Source organism: Canis lupus, chromosome 16 (assembly GCF_003254725.2).
Source record: "Canis lupus dingo isolate Sandy chromosome 16, ASM325472v2, whole genome shotgun sequence".
NCBI lineage: Eukaryota > Metazoa > Chordata > Mammalia > Carnivora > Canidae > Canis > Canis lupus.
Window position 1 is genome coordinate 46,132,373 of NC_064258.1, and position 20,071 is coordinate 46,152,443.

Sequence of the window (20,071 nt, forward strand, 5' to 3'; positions counted from 1 at the left end):
TCAAGAAGTCACTTTTATAATTGCCATGCAAACTCTTATATCTCATTTCACCACACAGCCATCGTTCAGAAGAGGATGCTTTTGAAATGTGTTGTGAATGAATTGTAATGTTTTTCTTTTCCTGAAATAGTAACACTTGGGTAGCCAGTATAAAAGATGTTGACTTTACATATTCAACAAACATGTTAACTTTCATTCATTGCAATATTTATGTGGATATATGGGATGCTAAGGTTTGTCATTTCCAATATTATAAGTATCTATTACAGATACTGGTCTTGATGCTTAGTTTAAAAAGAAAAGAAACTCTTTTGAGAGTTCAGTGCACTGGGAATTTCTACCAATATTTCTCTTCTAAGGTAAAATGTTACATGTTACCTGGATATTGTTTGTTACATCCTATTTCAAGTTCTCTGTTTTCTCTTTTTGAAAATGCATGTGTTTTCTCCACATGGAGAACAGAGAGTGTTAATTCAAATGTAGCATGGGATGTCTGCCTATCTATATTTTCATCCGTACTGTATGTGAAAATGTTGTCTGTGAAGGAAAAGTAGAATGACTGTGGATACTTTGCTGTTAGAATACATGTGGCTTATTTTCTGCTTGTTTGAGAAAACGCTGAAAAATAAGGTTGTATGAAGGTGTCCAGACTTCCCATTCTAGTGGTTTGGTGTCTATGTTCTTGCCATATTCCTGGCCTTTGAAAAATCAATGGGACTAAACCCTGACTTTTCCTTAATGCTTGAGCAGACTAGACTGTAGATATATTCAAAATATTTGAACCTTGGTTATTTTGGTTTAATGTAAAGCACCCTTCAAAATATTTGAATTATTAATCCTGCAGAAACCCTTTATTTGGTTTTTTTTCCTTCCTCTTGGTTTTTTACAACAGGAAATATTAAATGTCAAGAAAATACCATGCCATTATCCAAATTATCTTTTACTTAGTACCAGTTTAAACACTGATTACATTGAAAATCATTTCATTTCAGCCACAGCGTCCTGTGTTCACTCATGAAAACATTCAAGGTGGGGGGGAACCGTAAGTATTCTTCTTATCTTCTAAGTCCCAGACTAACCTTGACCCACAAAAGAGACCATTGAGGTCCCAAAACAGAGGCCTGTGCAACTCTGCAAGTGAAACAGAACAAAGTAACTAACGTGAGGCTCTTTGATAGAAGAGAAATTACAAAAGTCTCCATCTCTCATAACGGAGAGAAGTTCATTTTAAAAATCCATGGCTTTTCGTAGAAGACTGATTTACATGTTAGAAAGACCTTCCCATGCTCCTGATGCCCAGGATGTATGAATCTGCCTCCCTCCCTGTCCTGATCACCATGCAAATTCTAGTAACCACAGCTTTAAAGACCCAGAAATGTCCTAACATAGTTCTTACACATATTCAAAGACCAGAAGAATGTAACAGTAGACCAGAAGTGATAAGGTAATAGCATAATTCCAGAGTGACATTCCTACAAGGACCTTTGGAAATGGCAGTGTGTTAAAACATTCACTGGCATTCAGTTAAATGCCTTTTCCAACCTCTCAAATTCCCTCTCCTTTCTGATGGATAAGTCAACTCAAATTGAAGATGTCCCACATTGTGTTTAAGATTCTCTTTTGTGTGTGTGTGTGTGTGTGTCCTTTCCTGCTCCATTTTGCCCATGACAGAGGGAGGTTGAGAGGCTCTCTATTCGCTGCTGCCCACTGCCCAGGCTGTAAGTCAAGAGGGTGGCCTGGCCCCTTCCTACCCAGGGCCCCCTCCTCACTTCTCACAGACCCAGCCCTGAGCTAAAAACATGCTCTTCAGAAACCATCTCTCACCTCTCACCCAGTATAACCAGCAAGGTTTCCTTGCTGAGGCAAAAGACTATGAAAAGAACAAGGTGGATGTAAGAATCACTTAAAGTTTCATTCAATTGAAAAAAAAATCAAATAAGACTTATAATTCTAAAGTTTGGGCTGGTTTTCTCATGTAAGCAAATGATTAGGAACAAGGCACAAAAATTAAATTCCAGGCCTGTTTAGGTCTATTGTATAATCAACACATCGTAGTTAGCAGCTTTTGAGGAGCTTATGAATTAATAGGTAACATTACGTTATACTGTTTCATGTCCTATAAAGTTAATACTTCCACTCGTGGTCATTTGGGTGTTTATGAAACCACGTTGCTCGCAGGTGGGAAAAGGCACATTTTCAAGGTCCTGCTATGGACATTAGAAAGCATTCTGTACTAAATTTATATTTGCTTACAACCCCAATGAGGGGGAATATGGGGTGTCACTTAACCTCTTTCATTTAAAAACTAGATTGGAGTGCAAATGGGAACATCATGTTATAATGTTGCTGCAACTCAGGATTAAAAAATATGTTATAGGAAAAGTTGCAATTTATAGAGAAAGCTTCAAGCTTGGCTGAACATTTCTTATTTAAAAGATAAATTTCTTTCTGAAGCATCTCCTGATCCCACCACCATCATTCATCTCACCAACACATCTTTCAAAACAACATTTTAATTGTAATTCGGCTGCATTTCCTGTCATGCAACACTGATTTTGAAAGCCAACAGAGTCAGGGTGGTTTCCGGAAAGTTTGTTTATGTTTCCATGAAACTCCCAATTTTTTTTGTGTGTGCGGCCTAATTAAACCCGAATGGTAAGTAAATTTTGACAAGCACCCTGGCTTTTATCATACCAAAGTGAAGTAGGAGTTTGTGCCAATTTTGTTTTTTCTTAGCTCTTGGGACCTTGAGATTGTTCAAGCAGCTGGGGTTTGGTGGCCTTAAATAGGCCTTTCTCCATATGGGGTTGGCCAGGTTCCTGAGGAAAGGAAGGCTGAAGCCTGAGAAGCTCAGAGAATCGGTGTTCCCCAAAGTGAGAGCTTCAGTGTGTACCCATTGAAATAGCAGCCCAGGAAGGACTGTCTCCCTCAAACATGAAATTGAAAAAGGGAAATCAACTTTCCCCAAATAAATATACAAAAATACCATCCCTTCAACTAAGCAGCCTCAAAATCAAATCCTAAAAGCAACCAACAAAATAATTTGTCTACTCCAATCAGGGCTGGCCCCGTGCAAACATCCAAATTGAGAAATGTTTTTTGTTTTTGTTTTTGTTTTTGTTTTACCACTACTCTGGGATCCTGGCTACCTTTCTCTGCCCTTTCTCAACAGAAGACATCAGACGCCCAATTTCAAAAGTACAAGTGGCAGAAAAGATTTTCTAGGACAAAATATTAACTGGGAAAGAAATCTCTAATGTTGGGATTCTAGGGTTTGGTACCAACCAGGTCAAACAATGTATTCTGGGAGATGAGGTTAGGCACCACATCTTACCAGCATTTTCCCAGACAACTACCACCACCTGCTACCCCTGCCAGAAGCCGATTTCATCTGGGTCCGCCAATCTGAAAAAGTCCTTGGACTTTTTCAATGGAGCCATGTCCCTGATTTATGACATGTTTGAGTTCAAATGATAGGAAAGTTTTGTTCCACTAAAATGTGATTTTCTGACTGAATGAAGTAATTAGAAATAAATCATTCTTGTTCCAACATTATTCAGTATTATCTGCTTTCTAAACTTGACTTTAAAAATCCAAAGTGCCCTGAAATGTGGTTCTAATTATCTATATTGGCAGAATTACATAACTATTATAAGAGACAGCAAAAACAAATTCACTGAATTTTTTTTAAATCCCCCTCAAGATACTGGTAGTATTTTCCTAGTAATATGAAGTTTTCTGTGTATCAAATATTTCATGAACTGCTCAGCTGCTAGAATTTGTGCTTTCATTTTCCAAAATGCCAATCCATGTTAATATGCCTTAAAATACATACTATTTTATTACTGCAAATTTAATTTAACTGATCAATGTTAGCAAAATAAAGGCTTGCATTCAGGCAGAGAATTCAGACAGAGAAAGGAAAGTGGTAGCGTCCTACCAGTAATTCTTTTTTATATAAAATTATTTCAAGGAATTAGGCAGAGAAATTCCTAATTCAGGCAGAGAAAGGAAAGTGGTAGTGTCCTCTCAGTACTTCTTTTTTATATAAAATTATTTCAAGGAAATGTTTCAACATCAAACACAATTGTTCCAGGACCCATTTTAAAAAGAAACATATCCATAATCTACTGTTTGATACTGACTCAGTGATCGCTGAGCACAGAATATATCTGCTTGACTTCATAGGGGCATTACATCAGATTTTCAAATTCTAAATCCTTACAACACACTGATTCAAACTACGAAACTAAACTGCTTTAAAGAATTCCTTTTGGTGAAAAAAATAACCTTTTCTTTTAAAGTAAACCCCACATAGCAATTTAGAATTGCTCCATATGGGGACATGTCTGCAATAGGTTGTACATCTCCGTTTAGAACCACTTGAAAATTCAACTTGGAAATTGCAGTTATTTGCTTTTGATTATAGCCAACTAAAACAATAATCCTCTCTTGTTTTTACATCACTGAATAATGCACACATCACTTCTTTTATATTCTGCACTATTATTTAATGTCCTTGTGATATCTATGACTAGACAATTGGAATACAGGTCCGATTTATAAATGTCAAAATGTTTTAATCCAACTTGTGCATATTATAATCTTCGACAAATATCCCTCACTGTAGTTTTGAAATGCTACAGAGTGGTCTAAGTCCCACGCAAATCCAAATATTTCTATTTACTTTACATGTTTGCCAAAGACTTACACTATCTAATTTCACATGTTAATAAGAATAGGAATGTTAAAAGTAAAATGACGATGTACAATCTTCTATAGTTTCACAAGGGTGTAAAGATTTGTCTTTAAACACATCCATTTGTCCTGTTTAAGGTTTCAGGCTCTGTATAACTATACTCCTAGGAATGAAGATGAGCTGGAGCTCAGAGAAAGTGATGTCATTGATGTGATGGAGAAGTGTGACGATGGATGGTTTGTGGGTATGTAGAAACTTCTTTTCAGACGCCTTTGACCATTTTATAATTTGTTTGTGTTTGCTCACTGGTGATAGTTAAGCTTTCTTTGATTTCATGATGCCTCTGATCTTTCACGCATTACGTATGCACTATGTAATCCCAAGGCAACATTACCTTGCATGTTTTCTTACATTGGGCATGGAGCCCAACAGAGGGCTTGAACTCATAACCCTGAGATCAAGACCTGAGCTGAGATCAAGAATCGGACACCTAACCAACTGAGCCACCAAGGCACCCCAGCACTGCATTTTAATATGGTTTATTATTTACCTGCTTCAGGTATATGTGATTTTCTGCTAGTTTTATCTCCAATTCAACTGAGAGAAGAAATTTTCTTTGAGTACCACCAACCAGGAAAGATGGAGATCTAAGAACCATAACCACAATGCTTCCTAGATAAGAAATATTAACACTGTTCAGTGGGCAATGTTAGCTGTCAGCAGTGAGGATCTAATTGGAGAACATAAGATGAAGTCAGCAATTCATCTGCTCATTAGGTCTGATGTTAAAGACCCTTGAAAGTTCAATAATTCACCTTCATTTTAATTTTTGTTAAGAGACAAGTTTCATTCTTCCCACTTAACAGATAATCCCATTCTTACCAGCTTAAGAGAAAATTAGAGGGGCACCTGGGTGGCTCAGTTAGTTGAGCGGCTGACTCTTGATTTCCACTAGGTCATGAGATCAAGCCCCACATTGGGCTCCATGCTCACTGGGGACTTTGCTTGAGATTCTCTCCCTCTCTCCCTCTCTCTCTCCCCTTCCCCCTACTTGTGCACATACTGTCTCTCCCCCCACTTCTCTCTCTCTTTCCAAATAAATAAATAAATCTTTTTTTTTTTTAAGAAGACTAGAGCTCTTCTGAGAAAACATTTGTAGACAAGAGCATTATACAATGGTACACACAAGAAAGAGGTAACAAAAAAATAAAGGCACAGGAGCACAGAGGAGACAAGACAGGAAAGCATGAAGGCTTTCTCTAGACAATCAGGGAGGAAAATAATACAAGAACAGAGGTCACACATTTGCAGCCACAAGCCTCTGCTTCTGTTCACATTAACTCCCCTTTTTAGAAGAATAGTAAATGGCTAACCTACACAGGAAAAAAGAAAAATCGATCAAACCAAGACAGTAAGTTCCAGAACATAAATGAGAACTGGAACTGTCCTCTCACTATCTGAGCTGGAAATCCTTGGGAAGAATTCAGTGCACCAACCTTTATTAAAAGTTTCAAAGGAGTTGTGTTATCTGAGACCAAAGGTAATCATGATGGTGGCCACTTGTGCCTTTGGTTTCACACCTCTGTTAAAAAGCATACTTGTTGATGAACCCCTCTCCACAAATAGTTCTTGGCCTTTTTTTTTTCTTTAGTGATTTTGTAAATTTTTATATTTTATCAAGGACTCGGGCAGTGCTGACTGTGAATGAATGAAGGAACGTTCAGCGTGATCTTCCATGACATAATAAAACTGGATAGTGACAGTGTCCCCAATAATGCCATCAGCGTTGCACCCTGTTGAAGAGGGGTGAAAGACCCCTTGCTCACCAAACCCAGCCTCGTGTTGTGCTCTTCTAATCCATCCCATGACACCGCCAGCCTCGACTTTATTTAGCTTAAACTTGAGAACGTCACTTCCCAAGTGTTTTTCCACTCCTCACTCTTGTCTAGCACCCATGGTGATGGAGCATCATGACACTTAATATCATTACGTTAAAAACCCAGCTCCTCCAGCAGGATGGTCTTTCCCTTCAGGCGGAGAGGCTGAGCCCCTCTGTTTAGCCTGGTTGTGTGATGGGAGTGCGGTGTATGAGCTTGAGAGGCAACCGAGGCATCAGGGTGTCCCCGTAAAACTGCTCACTTGGTCTTCCTATGGTCCTAAAGTGAGTTTTCTTCCTTTCCCAAACCCCGCAGGGCTTACTTTCTTAGTAAAGGCTTGAAGGCGAAGCATTTTCAAGGCCTCATATAGAAACTGATATTTCATCGTTGTTCATCTCACTTATTGCTTCTATTTTCAGGAACGTCAAGAAGAACCAAATTCTTTGGTACTTTTCCCGGTAACTATGTCAAGAGGCTGTGAATCACTCTCCCTCCTTTTTCTGCCGCCTTTCAGCACCACATCTGCATAACCCTGCCTGAAAGCTCCCCTGGGGCCTCCCTCCCAGGCCCGTCCTGCCTTCCAGTTTCCAGCAGAAGTCCCCCACCGTCACCATCTCTACCTGCCGCCGAGCCACCAGCAAAAGGACCACCAGCTGCTGAGTCCTGGGAGGCTGGCAGACTTGCTTCTGCGTGAAAGGGCATCATCCCAATTTCTGCTCTAAACTTTGGAAAGTCAATATGCGAGATCAGAAAGAAAAATCATTATCATTAGAAAGGGTTAAGTATTTGAGGCAAATTTTTAAAAAAAAAGGGAATGTCTCAAGGATCTTTCTAGTCCACTTTGAAAGAAGTCCTCCCCTCAGGCAACCAGAGATTGTTTATCACTACATGCTGTGATTTGCATTTTCACTTTCTTAGCTTGGCAGTATATTTTCCTTTCACGAGTTTGCCTAGTGTCCTGGTTTACACGACATGAAAACTGTACTTCGGCTATATCGTTTGCCTGCACTTATATATTGTAATACGCACAGTGATTACAAAATCTAAAGCAAGAGTAGGAAAGGTAATTTGGATGAGTGTGATTTTGTTGATTGAATGTGAGTTCTCAAATAGGAGTCCTTTTCCTGCCGTTTTTTTTTTTCCTCTGTACTTTTTAGAAGTGCAAACCGTAAGTGAATAAGAGCCTTTGGTAATAATCATGAGAATTTAAGAAGTTTAGCTAGGCTACAAAAAACAAAACAAAACAAAAAACCTATTGTGTTGTAAAGTTGCATTGCTATTTTATATTAAAATGTAATAATCAGCATCATGAACAATGAGCCCTTAGTGTTTTATTTATCTGGTAAAATTTTAATGAAAGCAGTGTTAGTGAGAGGTGCAAAGAATTATTCTAACGTAGACACTTGAAAGTATCTGTAAGCAATATTCATAGGTAATCTTTCACTGTGTGCACGCATATACATGTGAGATTGTATGAGAACAGACAATCCATATGGTGTGTTGTACGTTTTATGGAGATGGAAAGGAATCCCACACATTATTTTCTAGAAATAGAGTACTTCAGATGCATCACAAGCAGTAGGGCTGGTTTTAGCAAGGATTATGATCAATACAATTATTTTTACTATGATAGTTATTTTTCTTCTATGGAACTCAGAATCCTGGCTACGTTTGAGGACAGGAATATGTTGAGCCTGATTTTCCTGGTGTGTGTGAAATATTTCCTCGGAATACATGAGGCACTCTTTAGAAGTAATGTTAAATCATTCAGGTTATATTTTCCGCCCTGAAGTAGGAATTTACAAAATGGCTTTGGGACCTGAAAGATTTAATGTCGCTACCAGTGCCTGAATTACACATACCTTGAGAACTAGCTTTGTATTTCTTATGACTTTGCATAAGAACTATTCATATTTGGATCTTGAGCACCTTATAGATAAAACTTTTTATGGCATTTCTTCTGTGGACAGTGATTGATCTTTTCACAATGTACGTAGACTCTAGAATTTTGTACATATGTTTGCTTTTTTTTTGTACAGACTATTTAGTTGTCGAGAAAATGGGAATTTCCTAATTTGGTCTCTATCTTTCACTTTAAACTAAGCTAACACACTTTTCAACAGATTATCCGTTACCTATCTCACAGATCACAAGCACGCCTTGATTGTGTGATTCTATAAGAGCATTTATGCAAAAATTTATGAATTTAAAAGATCTTAGCAGCCAAACTGAAATGTACTGATTACAGAGGAGTTTCATTAGTAAGAAGGTAAAGAAACATCTTTGAGTAGCCTACCTTGATAACTGTCAAGTTCACAACCAGCTTTATATTTTAAAGGCTTTGGATTTGAAATTAAGTCAACTGCATGCAGCTTTGCTGATAAATGAATAATTATCTTTGATGCCATTTATGAGAAAAGATTTCAATATCTGTTGCCTGTCATATTTAAGAAAAATTACTGTTTCTACTCTCTGTATCTGATTTTAAAAGGAAAAATATTCATACCTGGCTTTCAGGTCATCGACTTTGAATTCTTACAAGCGAAGGTCATTGTGTTTTTCTTGAATAGACATCTAATAAATTTTGCTTGGAAGTATATGTCAGTATTTCTTTTTGAAATTTTTCCTTAAGAAAATTGTGTTGTTTATCCCAATTTCTTCGATAAGCCAAGAGAAAATGCATTTGTTCTATGTTCTCTTGATACGCAAATGGAGAAAAGATATATATGCCTCAGCTCAGAGAAGAAATATTCTTTAAACCGGCCCCTAAAGCTCATTTGCTAACTACTCTCTGGCTGAAAATTACTACTCAGCTAAAACAATACGTTTAAAAATATTTATGCCTCCAAAACAGCTATTTTTCCAAACAGAAGTTAATTACAAGAAGTGGTAAGCACTTTCTCAATTCGACTACTTTAAATTTTAAAAATCTTGCCCTAAAAAGCTTTATCACCACCAGCATGGCAATCTCTGGTAATACCCACAAGCTTTTAGTGGACTTCAAATTAAGTGCTTTTCTCTCACATAAATAGTAAGTAGCTAGCTTTCCTACTTTGATCCTTTCTTCTTTTGTTTTTTTGGTTTTTTTTCCTTTTTAAAAAATGTTTTATTTAAATTCAATTTAGTTAACATATAGAATGTTATTAGTTTCAGGGGTAGAATTTAGTGATTCATTAGTTGCATATAACACCCAATGCTCATTACATCACGCACCCTTCTTAATGCCTACCACCCAGTTACCCTGTCCCCTACCTCCCTCCCATCCAGCGACCCTCAGTTTGTTCCCTAGAGTTCAGCGTATCTTATGGTTTGCCTCCTTACCTGTTTTTATCTTATTTTTTCCTTTCCCTTCCCCTATGTCCATCTGTTTTGTTTCTTAAATTCCACATGACTGAAATCATATGGTATTTGTCTTTCTCTGACTGACTTAATTCTCTTAGCATAATACCCTCAAGTTCCATCATTGCAAATGGCAATATCTCATTCTTTTTGATAGCTGAGTAATATCCCACTATATGTATATATTTATATATATATTTATAAATATTATATAAATTATATTATATAAATATATAAACTATTATATATTATTATATATTTATATAAATATTATATAAATTATATATAAATATATATATATAAACATACACAGACACCACTTCATTCCCAATTCATTTTTTTAAAAGTTTTACTTATTTATTCATGAGAGACACAGAGAGAGAGGCAGAGACACAGGCAGAGGGAGAAGCAGGCTCCCTGCAGGACCCTGATGTAGGACTCGATCCCAGGCCCTAGGATCACAACCTGAGGCGAAGGCGGACGCTCAACCACTGAGTCACCCAGATGCCCCATCTGTTGGCAATTCAGTTATCAGAGGTGTTTTGCCATGTTGCTTCACCTTAATGCCCACTTTGATCCCTTCTATTTCCACTGTATATTAGCTTTTCACTAAAATGTGTTCCCTTTGTGTGAAGAATATGCCCAAGAATATTCTTTTGTACCAGTTTCCATCAAAGCATTTATGGGCAATTTAATAGGTAAACCTGAATCTGATAAGATTGCAATGCTTGTTTATGTACTCAGGTTGTTTCCCATTGCTCTCCTCAAGTGAATCTCTTGCCAAATGATCAACATTCTAAAAAGACAAATCTGGAATTTTAAAAACATGTGCATCAAAATCTAGATTACCTCTTACTACTTGAGAATTAATCATTTGTGTTTCCCTGTAAAATCTGCTGAGCTGCCCCAGCAGCTTTATCAAAGCCCTGTGCTCAGGAACCCCTAAATACCTTTGTGGTTTTCCCAGGCTTCCGTCATAGCCACTCAGGTACTGCTGTGAGGTCCAGAACAGCTGAAGCCACAGTGTGACCTGCTTGCCATGCTTTCTCAATGTGGAGGTCAGGATTCTGGATAGAATATTGATTTTTTTTTCTTTAGAATTGTTTAATCCTTAGTAAAGCATTTTTACTTGATTTTATGCCAATACACACTCACTGACATATACCAGAAATTACTTAAGGCATCTCATTTATGCTACTGAAGCCCCCCCCCAACACCCCCTGTAGGTGGAGTAGGATTCAGTGTTGGGAACCCCCTACAGCCAGGCCTGTAAAGCACTGCCTGCTTATCCACCTCTGTCTGCTGTGGACTCACATCTGTGTGCTAACTGGTCATCCAGGTCAGTGGAAGAGTAGCAGTAAAGGACCTTCTAGTGTTTTATGCAGTCAAATTTTAATCCCTTCTTTAGCAATGCTCTCACTATAAGCAGGCATGTCCATTTCTTATTGGATGGAAAGCAAAAAGAACTTATTTGAGTAACTGTTTCCGTGAGCTTTCACTTGCTTGATCTGTCTGTGTAGGTGGTCAGTTTATGTGGCCTGACAATTCCTCCCTACTGCTTTCCAGATTTCAGCCACAAAAGGAGATACTCTTTAGAGGACGACTTGATCAAGAAGACTAAGGACTCTTTCAGCTTCCAAAAGCCTGTTTATTTAAAGATTGAACCATTTCATCCTCCTTTCCAGATTGTGCCTCCTAATGGTTGTTTATATATCAGTTATGGTTTCAAATTATTTCCTCATCATGAGTGGCTGGGTCAGAGTACTAAGCAGAGATTGGCATTATCAATAAATAGTCTACACCAGGGATTGGCAACCTAAGGCCTGTGGACAAGAGTCAGCTTCCTACCTGTCTTTTTATGGCTTGTTATTCCCATGGCTTGTACAGATACACATTGGCTATCAATCTGATGATAGGGAACACAAATTTTGAACCCTAGTTAAATGAAATGCTGTCTCCCCAGAAAAAGAATCTTCCTTTTCACTGGTGGATCTATATTATAAAAACTTTACCCTAATATGTTATATTTTGATTTCATCAATTAATTGGGAGAAAATTGTCTTTTTCTTTATTATGTAAATATGTTATATCTTCAATTTTGCCTCTAGGGCCACAAAACCTAAAATATTTACTATCTGTCTCTCTACAGAAAAAGCCTGTGAACCCCTGATCTATGCCAATTGCCAGCAACAAACCTGAAAAACTGACTAGAGGGGAAGGAATATTGAACATCTGCTCTATTACCACACGGTAACTTACATGTGTTCCACTTATCCTCAAATAAATCTAAGAGGAAATACGCGTTGTGCCCATTTTATAGGTGAGGAAGTGGAGACTCCAAGAAGTTGATACAAAATCTGTGATGGAAATTAAAGTCAGGATCTGGTTAGTCTATCTCCCAAGCCTGTGCTCTTTCTTCTAAATTATCCAACCATGGTGCTAAACACTGTTGATCAAACTGTGCGCTCAAAGTTAAACCGCTGCATCCGCTTACCTCCTTCCTCCCCACCATGCTCACAAACTCTGCCATCAGGAGAAGCCAGCCACCCATAACAGCACCTTGTTGTGCACAGGATAATGAGGGAGAGGTATGTGCTCAGTCCAGCATAATAGTGTTTCCCTGAGCAAAGCTAACTTTGGTTTCTAAAACACACAGTAACCAGCAAGGATGTAACTTCGATTACTGGCATGCTTTAATTGAGCATAATAAGCCTGTCCATGAGCTGTGATTCATGATGGCCTAGAGGTTCTTATGGCTTGTAAGCCAGCTCAGCAACGGGTAGGAGCTTTGGGAAGTGCTTGGTATTGTTGAGCCACTTGGATACAGACCTGCCCGGCATGCTCTAGGAACACCGTGTGCTCACTGGACATCTTTTCAGTCTACCAAGTCCCAGGGTGCACTAGCCATCCTCCACTGGATGACTCGCTAAGCCTTAGCTCACTGCTAATTTCAGCCACTCAGCTCAGAAAAATTCCATCTGAGCTCATGCACATACATATATCTTGACCCAAAAAACTTTCAGTACAAGACAGAAATCTGCCTAGCAAATCTTCACCTGTTCTTTTGGGGTTTCTTGTTTCATCCTTTCCCCTAAAATATGATGGGTGACTCAGTAGCCCCAGTGTCTTCTAAAAATAAGTGCCGTTTCAAATAAAACTCTTGTTACCATTAACAACCCCAGTAGACCAGTGTCAGATCTTGCTCTGACTTTACTGGAAGCTTGAGAATGGCTTCTTAAGACATTTTTTTTTCCTTTTTAATTACATAAGCAACAGGTGCTTATTATAGAAAAAAAATCAGAAAATATAAATGAGCAAAAAGAAGAAATAAAGAATCACTAACAGTCCCAGTTAGGGTAAAAGTATACTTTGGAATATATCCCTCCAGAGTGTTTTCTGCGTACGCATATTAGCGCATTTGTGGTACAAAATATGTAGGCAAAAATGGGATCATACTGAAGATACCATTTTATAACCCACACTTAACACTGAGCAAGACTCTGGGGGAAAAGAATAAATCAGGTTTTCAAGTCAATTTGACATTACCAAGGTTTATAAGAAGAGTGAGAAAAAGTCAAAGTCAATCCCCAGGATTTCTGAACATGTAATTAATTCAAAGCCAAGAAGGCAAGAATTACAGAATTACCAGTAAGCTAGAAAAATCTATTGCAATCTAAGGAATTACTATGAAAAGGAAAGAAAAGATGAAGAGGGAAAAGAAAATAATATTTATTATCTCCCTGCCCTAAGCCATCACAGGTGTTGGGCATTTTTATAGCTAAGGAGTGGCTAAAGGAAGAGAGATATCAAACTGACATGCACGTGAACTGCAGCGTGGTGGGATACAACATCCAAAGCATCCTGGCGGTTAGCAAAGCACACGGGTTTTGAACTCACATTGACAGAAAAGATAATTTATTTTGAAAGTAGATATATTCCAGGTGGTTAGATCTAAAACATTTTTATAATGTACTAGAACAGTTCTTCTCACTAAGGACAATTTTGTTCTTCTCCCAGCAGACGTTAGGCAATATATGGAAATATTTGTGCTTTGTCATAACTCGGGGCAGGGAGCATTGCTACTGGCATCCAGTGCGTAGGGGCCAGGGATGCTGCCAAACTTTCAACATGTAGGCCTGTCCTCACAACGAAGAATTAGCCAGCTCAAGGTGTCTGTAGTGCTGAGGTTCAGAACCTCTGCCCAGGGGAACCCATACTACTTAGGAGAATCATACCATAACTCATTTTGCCAAGCCCCTTTTTTAAAAAATCCAGAGTTAGAGTCAAGAGCCAGAAGCTTAATGGTCTTTTATATTCTCCCTACATCTGGCAATACCAGGTCCTTTGGCAGAAAGCAGTCCCTCCTCTCAGATTTTGGAAGTAAGAACAAAATACATATGAAAATACATATGGAGGGCAGCCCAGGTGGCTCAGCAGTTTAGCACCACCATCAGCCCAGCACCTGATCCTGGAGACCCAAGATCGAGTCTCACATGGGGCTCCCCGCATGGAGCCTGCTTCTCCCTCTGCTGTGTCTCTGTCTCTCTCATGAATAAATAAATAAAATCTTTAAAAAAAAGAAAAGAAAAAGAAAATAACATATGGAGGAAGAAAATAGGTGAGATTTGATGAGGTGCAACTCAAACAGGAGCTTATAGATAAACATTAATCTGTGAAAGCATCTGTGCTGCTCAAGCTCATCTAGGACAGAGCACCTTCTCTCCTACAGAGGATCTCACAGACAGTGTAGTTTTATCAAGGGCTGAGTGTGGGAGGTGAGATGAGCTCAGTTATTAATAAGCTGTCTATAGGTCTCATGGTTGGTAAAGACATTCCACCTTCTTCCAGAAGACATGCAGACCATAGGGAGTTCATGACAAGGCTAGCCTGGGGCTCTGAGTGGGAACCTTAGGCTTAATGTGGGGCATCTAATTGCGCCCCTCTAAGTACCCACACCATCTGCAATGAGAGTCATATCTATGTTCCTAGTGAACAAGAGATGGGAATATTCTCATCTCTAGTCAGCATATCTGGTAATAGTGACTGTTTAAAATACAAAACCAGTCATTGGTATGCCTGAATTATGTCTCCCAGAATTCATAAATTGAAGCCCTAAACACCAGGACATCAGAATGTGACTATATTTGGAGATGGGACCTTTAAAGAGGTAATGAAGGTAAAATGAGATCATGTGGGTGGTCCCTAATCCAAAACAACTGATGTCATTACACTAAGGGGAGATTCAGACACAGAAAATAGACCAAGCCAAGGAGAGAGGCTTCCTGAAGACTCTACACCTGTTGACACCTTGATCTTGGACCTGTAGTCCCCAGAAGTCGTGAGAAAATAAATTTCTGTTGCTTAAGTCACCGGGTCCGTGGTACTCTATGATGGCAGCACCACAAAAATAATTCAGGTCTTCTCTCAGGGCCTCTCCTTCTGTGCTCCCCAATTCTCGGTGGGCAATAAACGCAGAACACGTATCTTGATCTAGTGATGACTACAATTCCCCCTCCTTCTAACCCTGTCCTCAATTTGAAATTTTCATGTAAAAAACAATGTATAACAAAGGATTAAGTATTGAGTAGTTCTGGCTTATGCCTTCACAGAGAGAAGAGACCCCCTTCCCCTCATGAGCATGCACACACGCGCACACACACACACACACACACAGAGCCATCTTAACAAAAGCTTATGTCTCCACAAACTCCAGGGATTTCTGGACTATTCTCTTGTTAGCCTTTCAGAACTCTGGGTCCCCAGATTTTGCAAGGGTGCTGCCATGATGGCTACCCCCTCAGTGAGGCACACCCACACTTATAAATGATAACTGGGCAACTCAGAAAAGGTGAGCTGATGAGGCAAAACAACAACAACAACAAAACAATAAATGAGTCCCTAGATCCTGTCAGCCCTCAGACTTTTTTGAGGTCTCTGGCTGGCAGTTAATGTCACAAGATCAGGCTATTTGACCTATTTTGTGTCACCAGATATTCTCCATATGATGCTTCAAGAAGTCATCTCAAATACATACTCAGAAGAGCCTCCAGAGGAAGTGTCAGCAGTCTGCTAGTTTCCCTTCCATGGGAATGGAGGACGGCATTGAAGCATTTCATCAACTTCTATTTGCCACTGAGTATAAAATATACAGAAGTACATAAACATTTATAAATGTGTAAATACATGTATTTTTCAATATATATGTATATACCTTTATGGAGAGGATTAAAGTATGAAAAGATAGAAACTATAGCTATTAATACCAGAAGTTGTTCATTGGATAATCATGAAACATTAATGTTCTTCCTTAGGGTATGAGTATTAAGGCCATGATGAGTTATAAGCTCAAGAATTTGTAGATGATACTTATCTCAGAAAAATTCCCTTGGACAAAATGTCAAGGAGTCAGTATCCCTTTTCTAATGACTTCATCATATTGAGTAAAATTGGTCTCAAAATTACATTAGCATAAATATTGATGTTATTGGGTCTCTAATGCTTTACCAACCAGTAGCACATTTTTATTGTCATTGCTCAAAGACATTAGACTATATTTGAGCCAATGCCACTGGTTTTTTCTGCAGATGAGCTCTGATACACGGAATAGGATTTCAAGACCAAAATTCCACACAAACTTGGCACTCAAGGCACTCCAGCTTGGAGATTCCTGACTGAATGCCACCTACATCTCAACTAAGCACCCTGGGGGGTGGCACTCAAAGCTGTTGACACAGCAAGTCATGACTCTTTCTGATAATTCCACTGCACTGCTCTTGGTGACTCAATATCAATAAAATATGTTTAATTCAAAAACAGACACACGCAAATATCAAGCTATTCAGAACCTGTGTATGTCACCATGGACCAGACCAGAAATGTAAGATTTGCTTACTTACAGAGGTGTTGATAGCATAGGCTTCTCCCTAGAACTACTGACACTTTCCCTCCTAAGCCTTCAGCAAAGAAGGATAGCTACTGGCAGACAGAAATGAGTTAGAACTAACAAGCTTATCTTTGATCTACTCCCTTGGCAAAACACTGATACTATTTGTTCAAAGCATTTACAAGGCCACTAAAATAACATCTCTCCTTCTCCCTCCCTCTCTTTTTTCTTCTTCTATCTCCTACTGCAGGATTCTTAAAATGCTCATGAACTCTGAGCTAGTACTATCTAGATCTCCCACCCATCTAACATCCCTCAACACACATAGTTATGCCTCTGGTCAGCTGTCAGATGATATGAAAACAAGCTCAGTAGACATCTGCCCATGGATTAATGGGCATGGTATTTCTTTCAGTATCAAAGATAAATTGCTAGACAGCTGTATTGAAAACCACAACATACTTCTCAACACTGATGATGAACAGATGAGATGCCCTATTTCCTAAATGGGGTCATGAATAATCTTCTGAACTCAGGAGACATTCTTGCCCATAAGAAAAGATTCAAAGCAACAGCAAGGGCCATGGTGTAAACTTCCAATCCAAATGTGTCTAAGCTTCCTTTTTTATTGTGTATGGGTGCTGATTATGACCTGTTATTAGAGGATCATATGGAATTCGGTTTACAGAAAGAGTAAGAGTGGACATCTTGCTTTGCTATACCAGTCCTAGCAAAACAGAAAACATGTTTTTCAAATGCAGGCTCACTTGGGTTTCTAAGGAAGTGGCCCTGACTGGTGACAATTTCATTTAGCTTGTACGATGGGTACAATTTTTAAAAATCACATGACATTTCTCTGAGAAGTAAATGAGATAAAATATAAAAGCAGAATCTAACACACAGTTGGCACTAAATAAAGACTAATTTCATGACCTTTTTTCCTTTTGAAGATACCATTTTGGCTGATTCCAATTAGCATCAAACATTTGGATTTACTGATTAGATTCTCCTCTTGGCTATACCACCAAGTTTCAGAGGCGAGGGAGGTGTTTGAAGAGGACAAGCAGAACACAGAACTTAAAAATACATTTTAAGATTTATCTGAGAGAGAAAAAATATGTATATTACAGAGAGAGAGAGAGCAGGAAGAGGGGTAGATGGAGAGAGAATCCCAAGCAGACCCCTGCTGAGCACAGAGCCCAACTCAAGATCATGACCTGAGCCAAAATCAAGAATCGAACCCTTAACCAACTGAGCCACTAGGTGCCCCTAAAAATACATCTTAAGTCAATAAGATTTTCAAAGAAAATATTGTATAAAACAGGTGTTGTAATTTTTCATCATAAGCTAATCAGTTCTAAAGAAGGAAATGACATAAAAAAAGGAAGTTAAAAACTAGAAATAGAGAACAGAGCAGAAAAACTAGATGAAGTGCTATTAGCCATTGGTTCTTTTGATGGTTCCAATGCACAGAGCTAGTCTATGGTAAAGGCAGCAGAAACCGTAGTAGAACTGAGGGGTGATAAGTTATGCAACCAGACCAGAAGACTGGAGCCTGGCACTATGAAGCTCCAAACCCTAACCTCATGTGATCTGTGACATGAAGAAATTACTGGAATGGTCAAAATGTCAATATCCTCATTTGTGAAATGGAGAAAATCCACAGAATCACCAAGATCCTTTCATTTCTACACTGCCCATGAAGTCTTTATGGGAAATATTTTAGGAAAAAGCCCAGAATACTCAGTGGCAACTCAATATGGATCTCAAAGAAGTGCAGATTCATAAACACTGGTTCTGAGTCTAGCAGTCCTGCCATGGAGTGAGAGTGGAAATTGGTGACCAGAGGTTAGACTATGAGCTCAGTCTCCTACTGTTCGGTGAAGAGTACAGCACAGAACAAAGGGCATGAAGAGACTATTCTTTAAAATAAAGACAAAAGAAACATGAAAGTACTAAGCATATGAACAATTAAACAACCCTAGAAGTGAAAAATAAAGTAAGTAAAATAAATAAGTTATCATTCTCCATTTAGTAAATTGGCAATTATGCAAAAGTTTATCCCCATATCACGTTTGTGGGAACGTAAACTGATAACATTTTTGGATGACAATTTGACACTTCATAACAAAAACTTCAAAGTACTATAAATCTATTGCCAGCAAAGTCATTTCCATATATTTATATATTTCCAATATAGCTTTATATATTTTTTTCCATATTCCATATATATATATATATATATATATATATATATTTACCAGAAATAATTGTGTTCAAATATTTCACTACAAGTATGCATTGTCATTTCTTGACATCAATAATTTTGGAAGCTTAAATATCTATAGAAATTGTTAAATAAATTGTGGTACTTCTTACTATGAAATGCCATGTAATTATTTTAAAAGACCTCATGGGACCATACTTAATGATGTATAAACATGTTCACAATACGTTGTTAATTGCAAAAAATGTTATAGAGCAATATGATCTTATTTTTGTAAGTATATATATTTTTACCTAAGTGCATATGCACCTAGAAAATAGAAGGGTGTGTGTATTTGTGTGTGTGTGTGTGTGTGTGTGTACCTAGAACAAATATATAGGTTAGCCCTATGAAATTGACAATTTTATAAGCCAAAAACAGTCCAATTCAATCATTTCATAGGGTTCAGCTCAATATACAAGTGCATAGATATTGAAATGAGACTAGAAAAATATTCACAAAAATGTAGACTATGACAATATCTTAGTGATTATGGATACTTTTATTTTCCAAACGCTTTATAATTAAGACATACTTCTTTTTATATATGAGAAAGTTATAGTGAGGTCAAATATTTACACCCAAGTTAAATAAGCCTAAAATATGTTATTTCTTAGCTACTCTGGCTTCCTAATCCATACCTTCTGGTTAACATAAATATATATTACAGATAATTTATGTATGATTTACTTATATTTATGTATTACGTATATATATAATTAACCAAGTATAATACATATAAAGATATAATATGTATGTAATTAACCAGATGTGTAATTCTGTTTCAATGTAATTCATTCCAAAGATTTAAGCCTCATACTAGGAAAGAATCACTCATCAGGGTAAAAACACTTGGTCTTTCAGAATAGCCTCTTCATCCATGCTTCCTACCAAGCTAGTTCCCAAGTGAACAGGAAGAAGGAGAACTTAACATCTTCATAGTAGTGGGAAAGATCTGGGGTATTTGACACAATGTCATCTGCCTCTTCTGGGCTGTGTCCCTTATC

The 20,071-nt window shown here is 38.0% G+C and overlaps 1 protein-coding gene across 50 annotated transcripts in view; it reads left to right on the forward strand.

Moving 5' to 3' along the window:
- SORBS2 (sorbin and SH3 domain containing 2) overlaps positions 1-9,175 on the forward strand; it is a 214,648-nt gene extending 205,473 nt beyond the window's left edge. For 45 of the 50 annotated variants that reach the window (XM_049095158.1, XM_049095161.1, XM_035700170.2 and 42 more), the window contains 3 exons: positions 993-1,042; positions 4,837-4,943; positions 6,996-9,175. In XM_049095158.1, the coding sequence (XP_048951115.1) occupies positions 993-1,042; positions 4,837-4,943; positions 6,996-7,057 (219 nt within the window). In that variant the 3' untranslated portion in view covers positions 7,058-9,175. The remainder of the gene's footprint in view (positions 1-992; positions 1,043-4,836; positions 4,944-6,995) is intronic. The other 5 variants (XM_049095160.1, XM_035700186.2, XM_049095172.1 and 2 more) reach the window with 1 other exon arrangement.
- Positions 9,176-20,071: the final 10,896 nt, after the last annotated feature.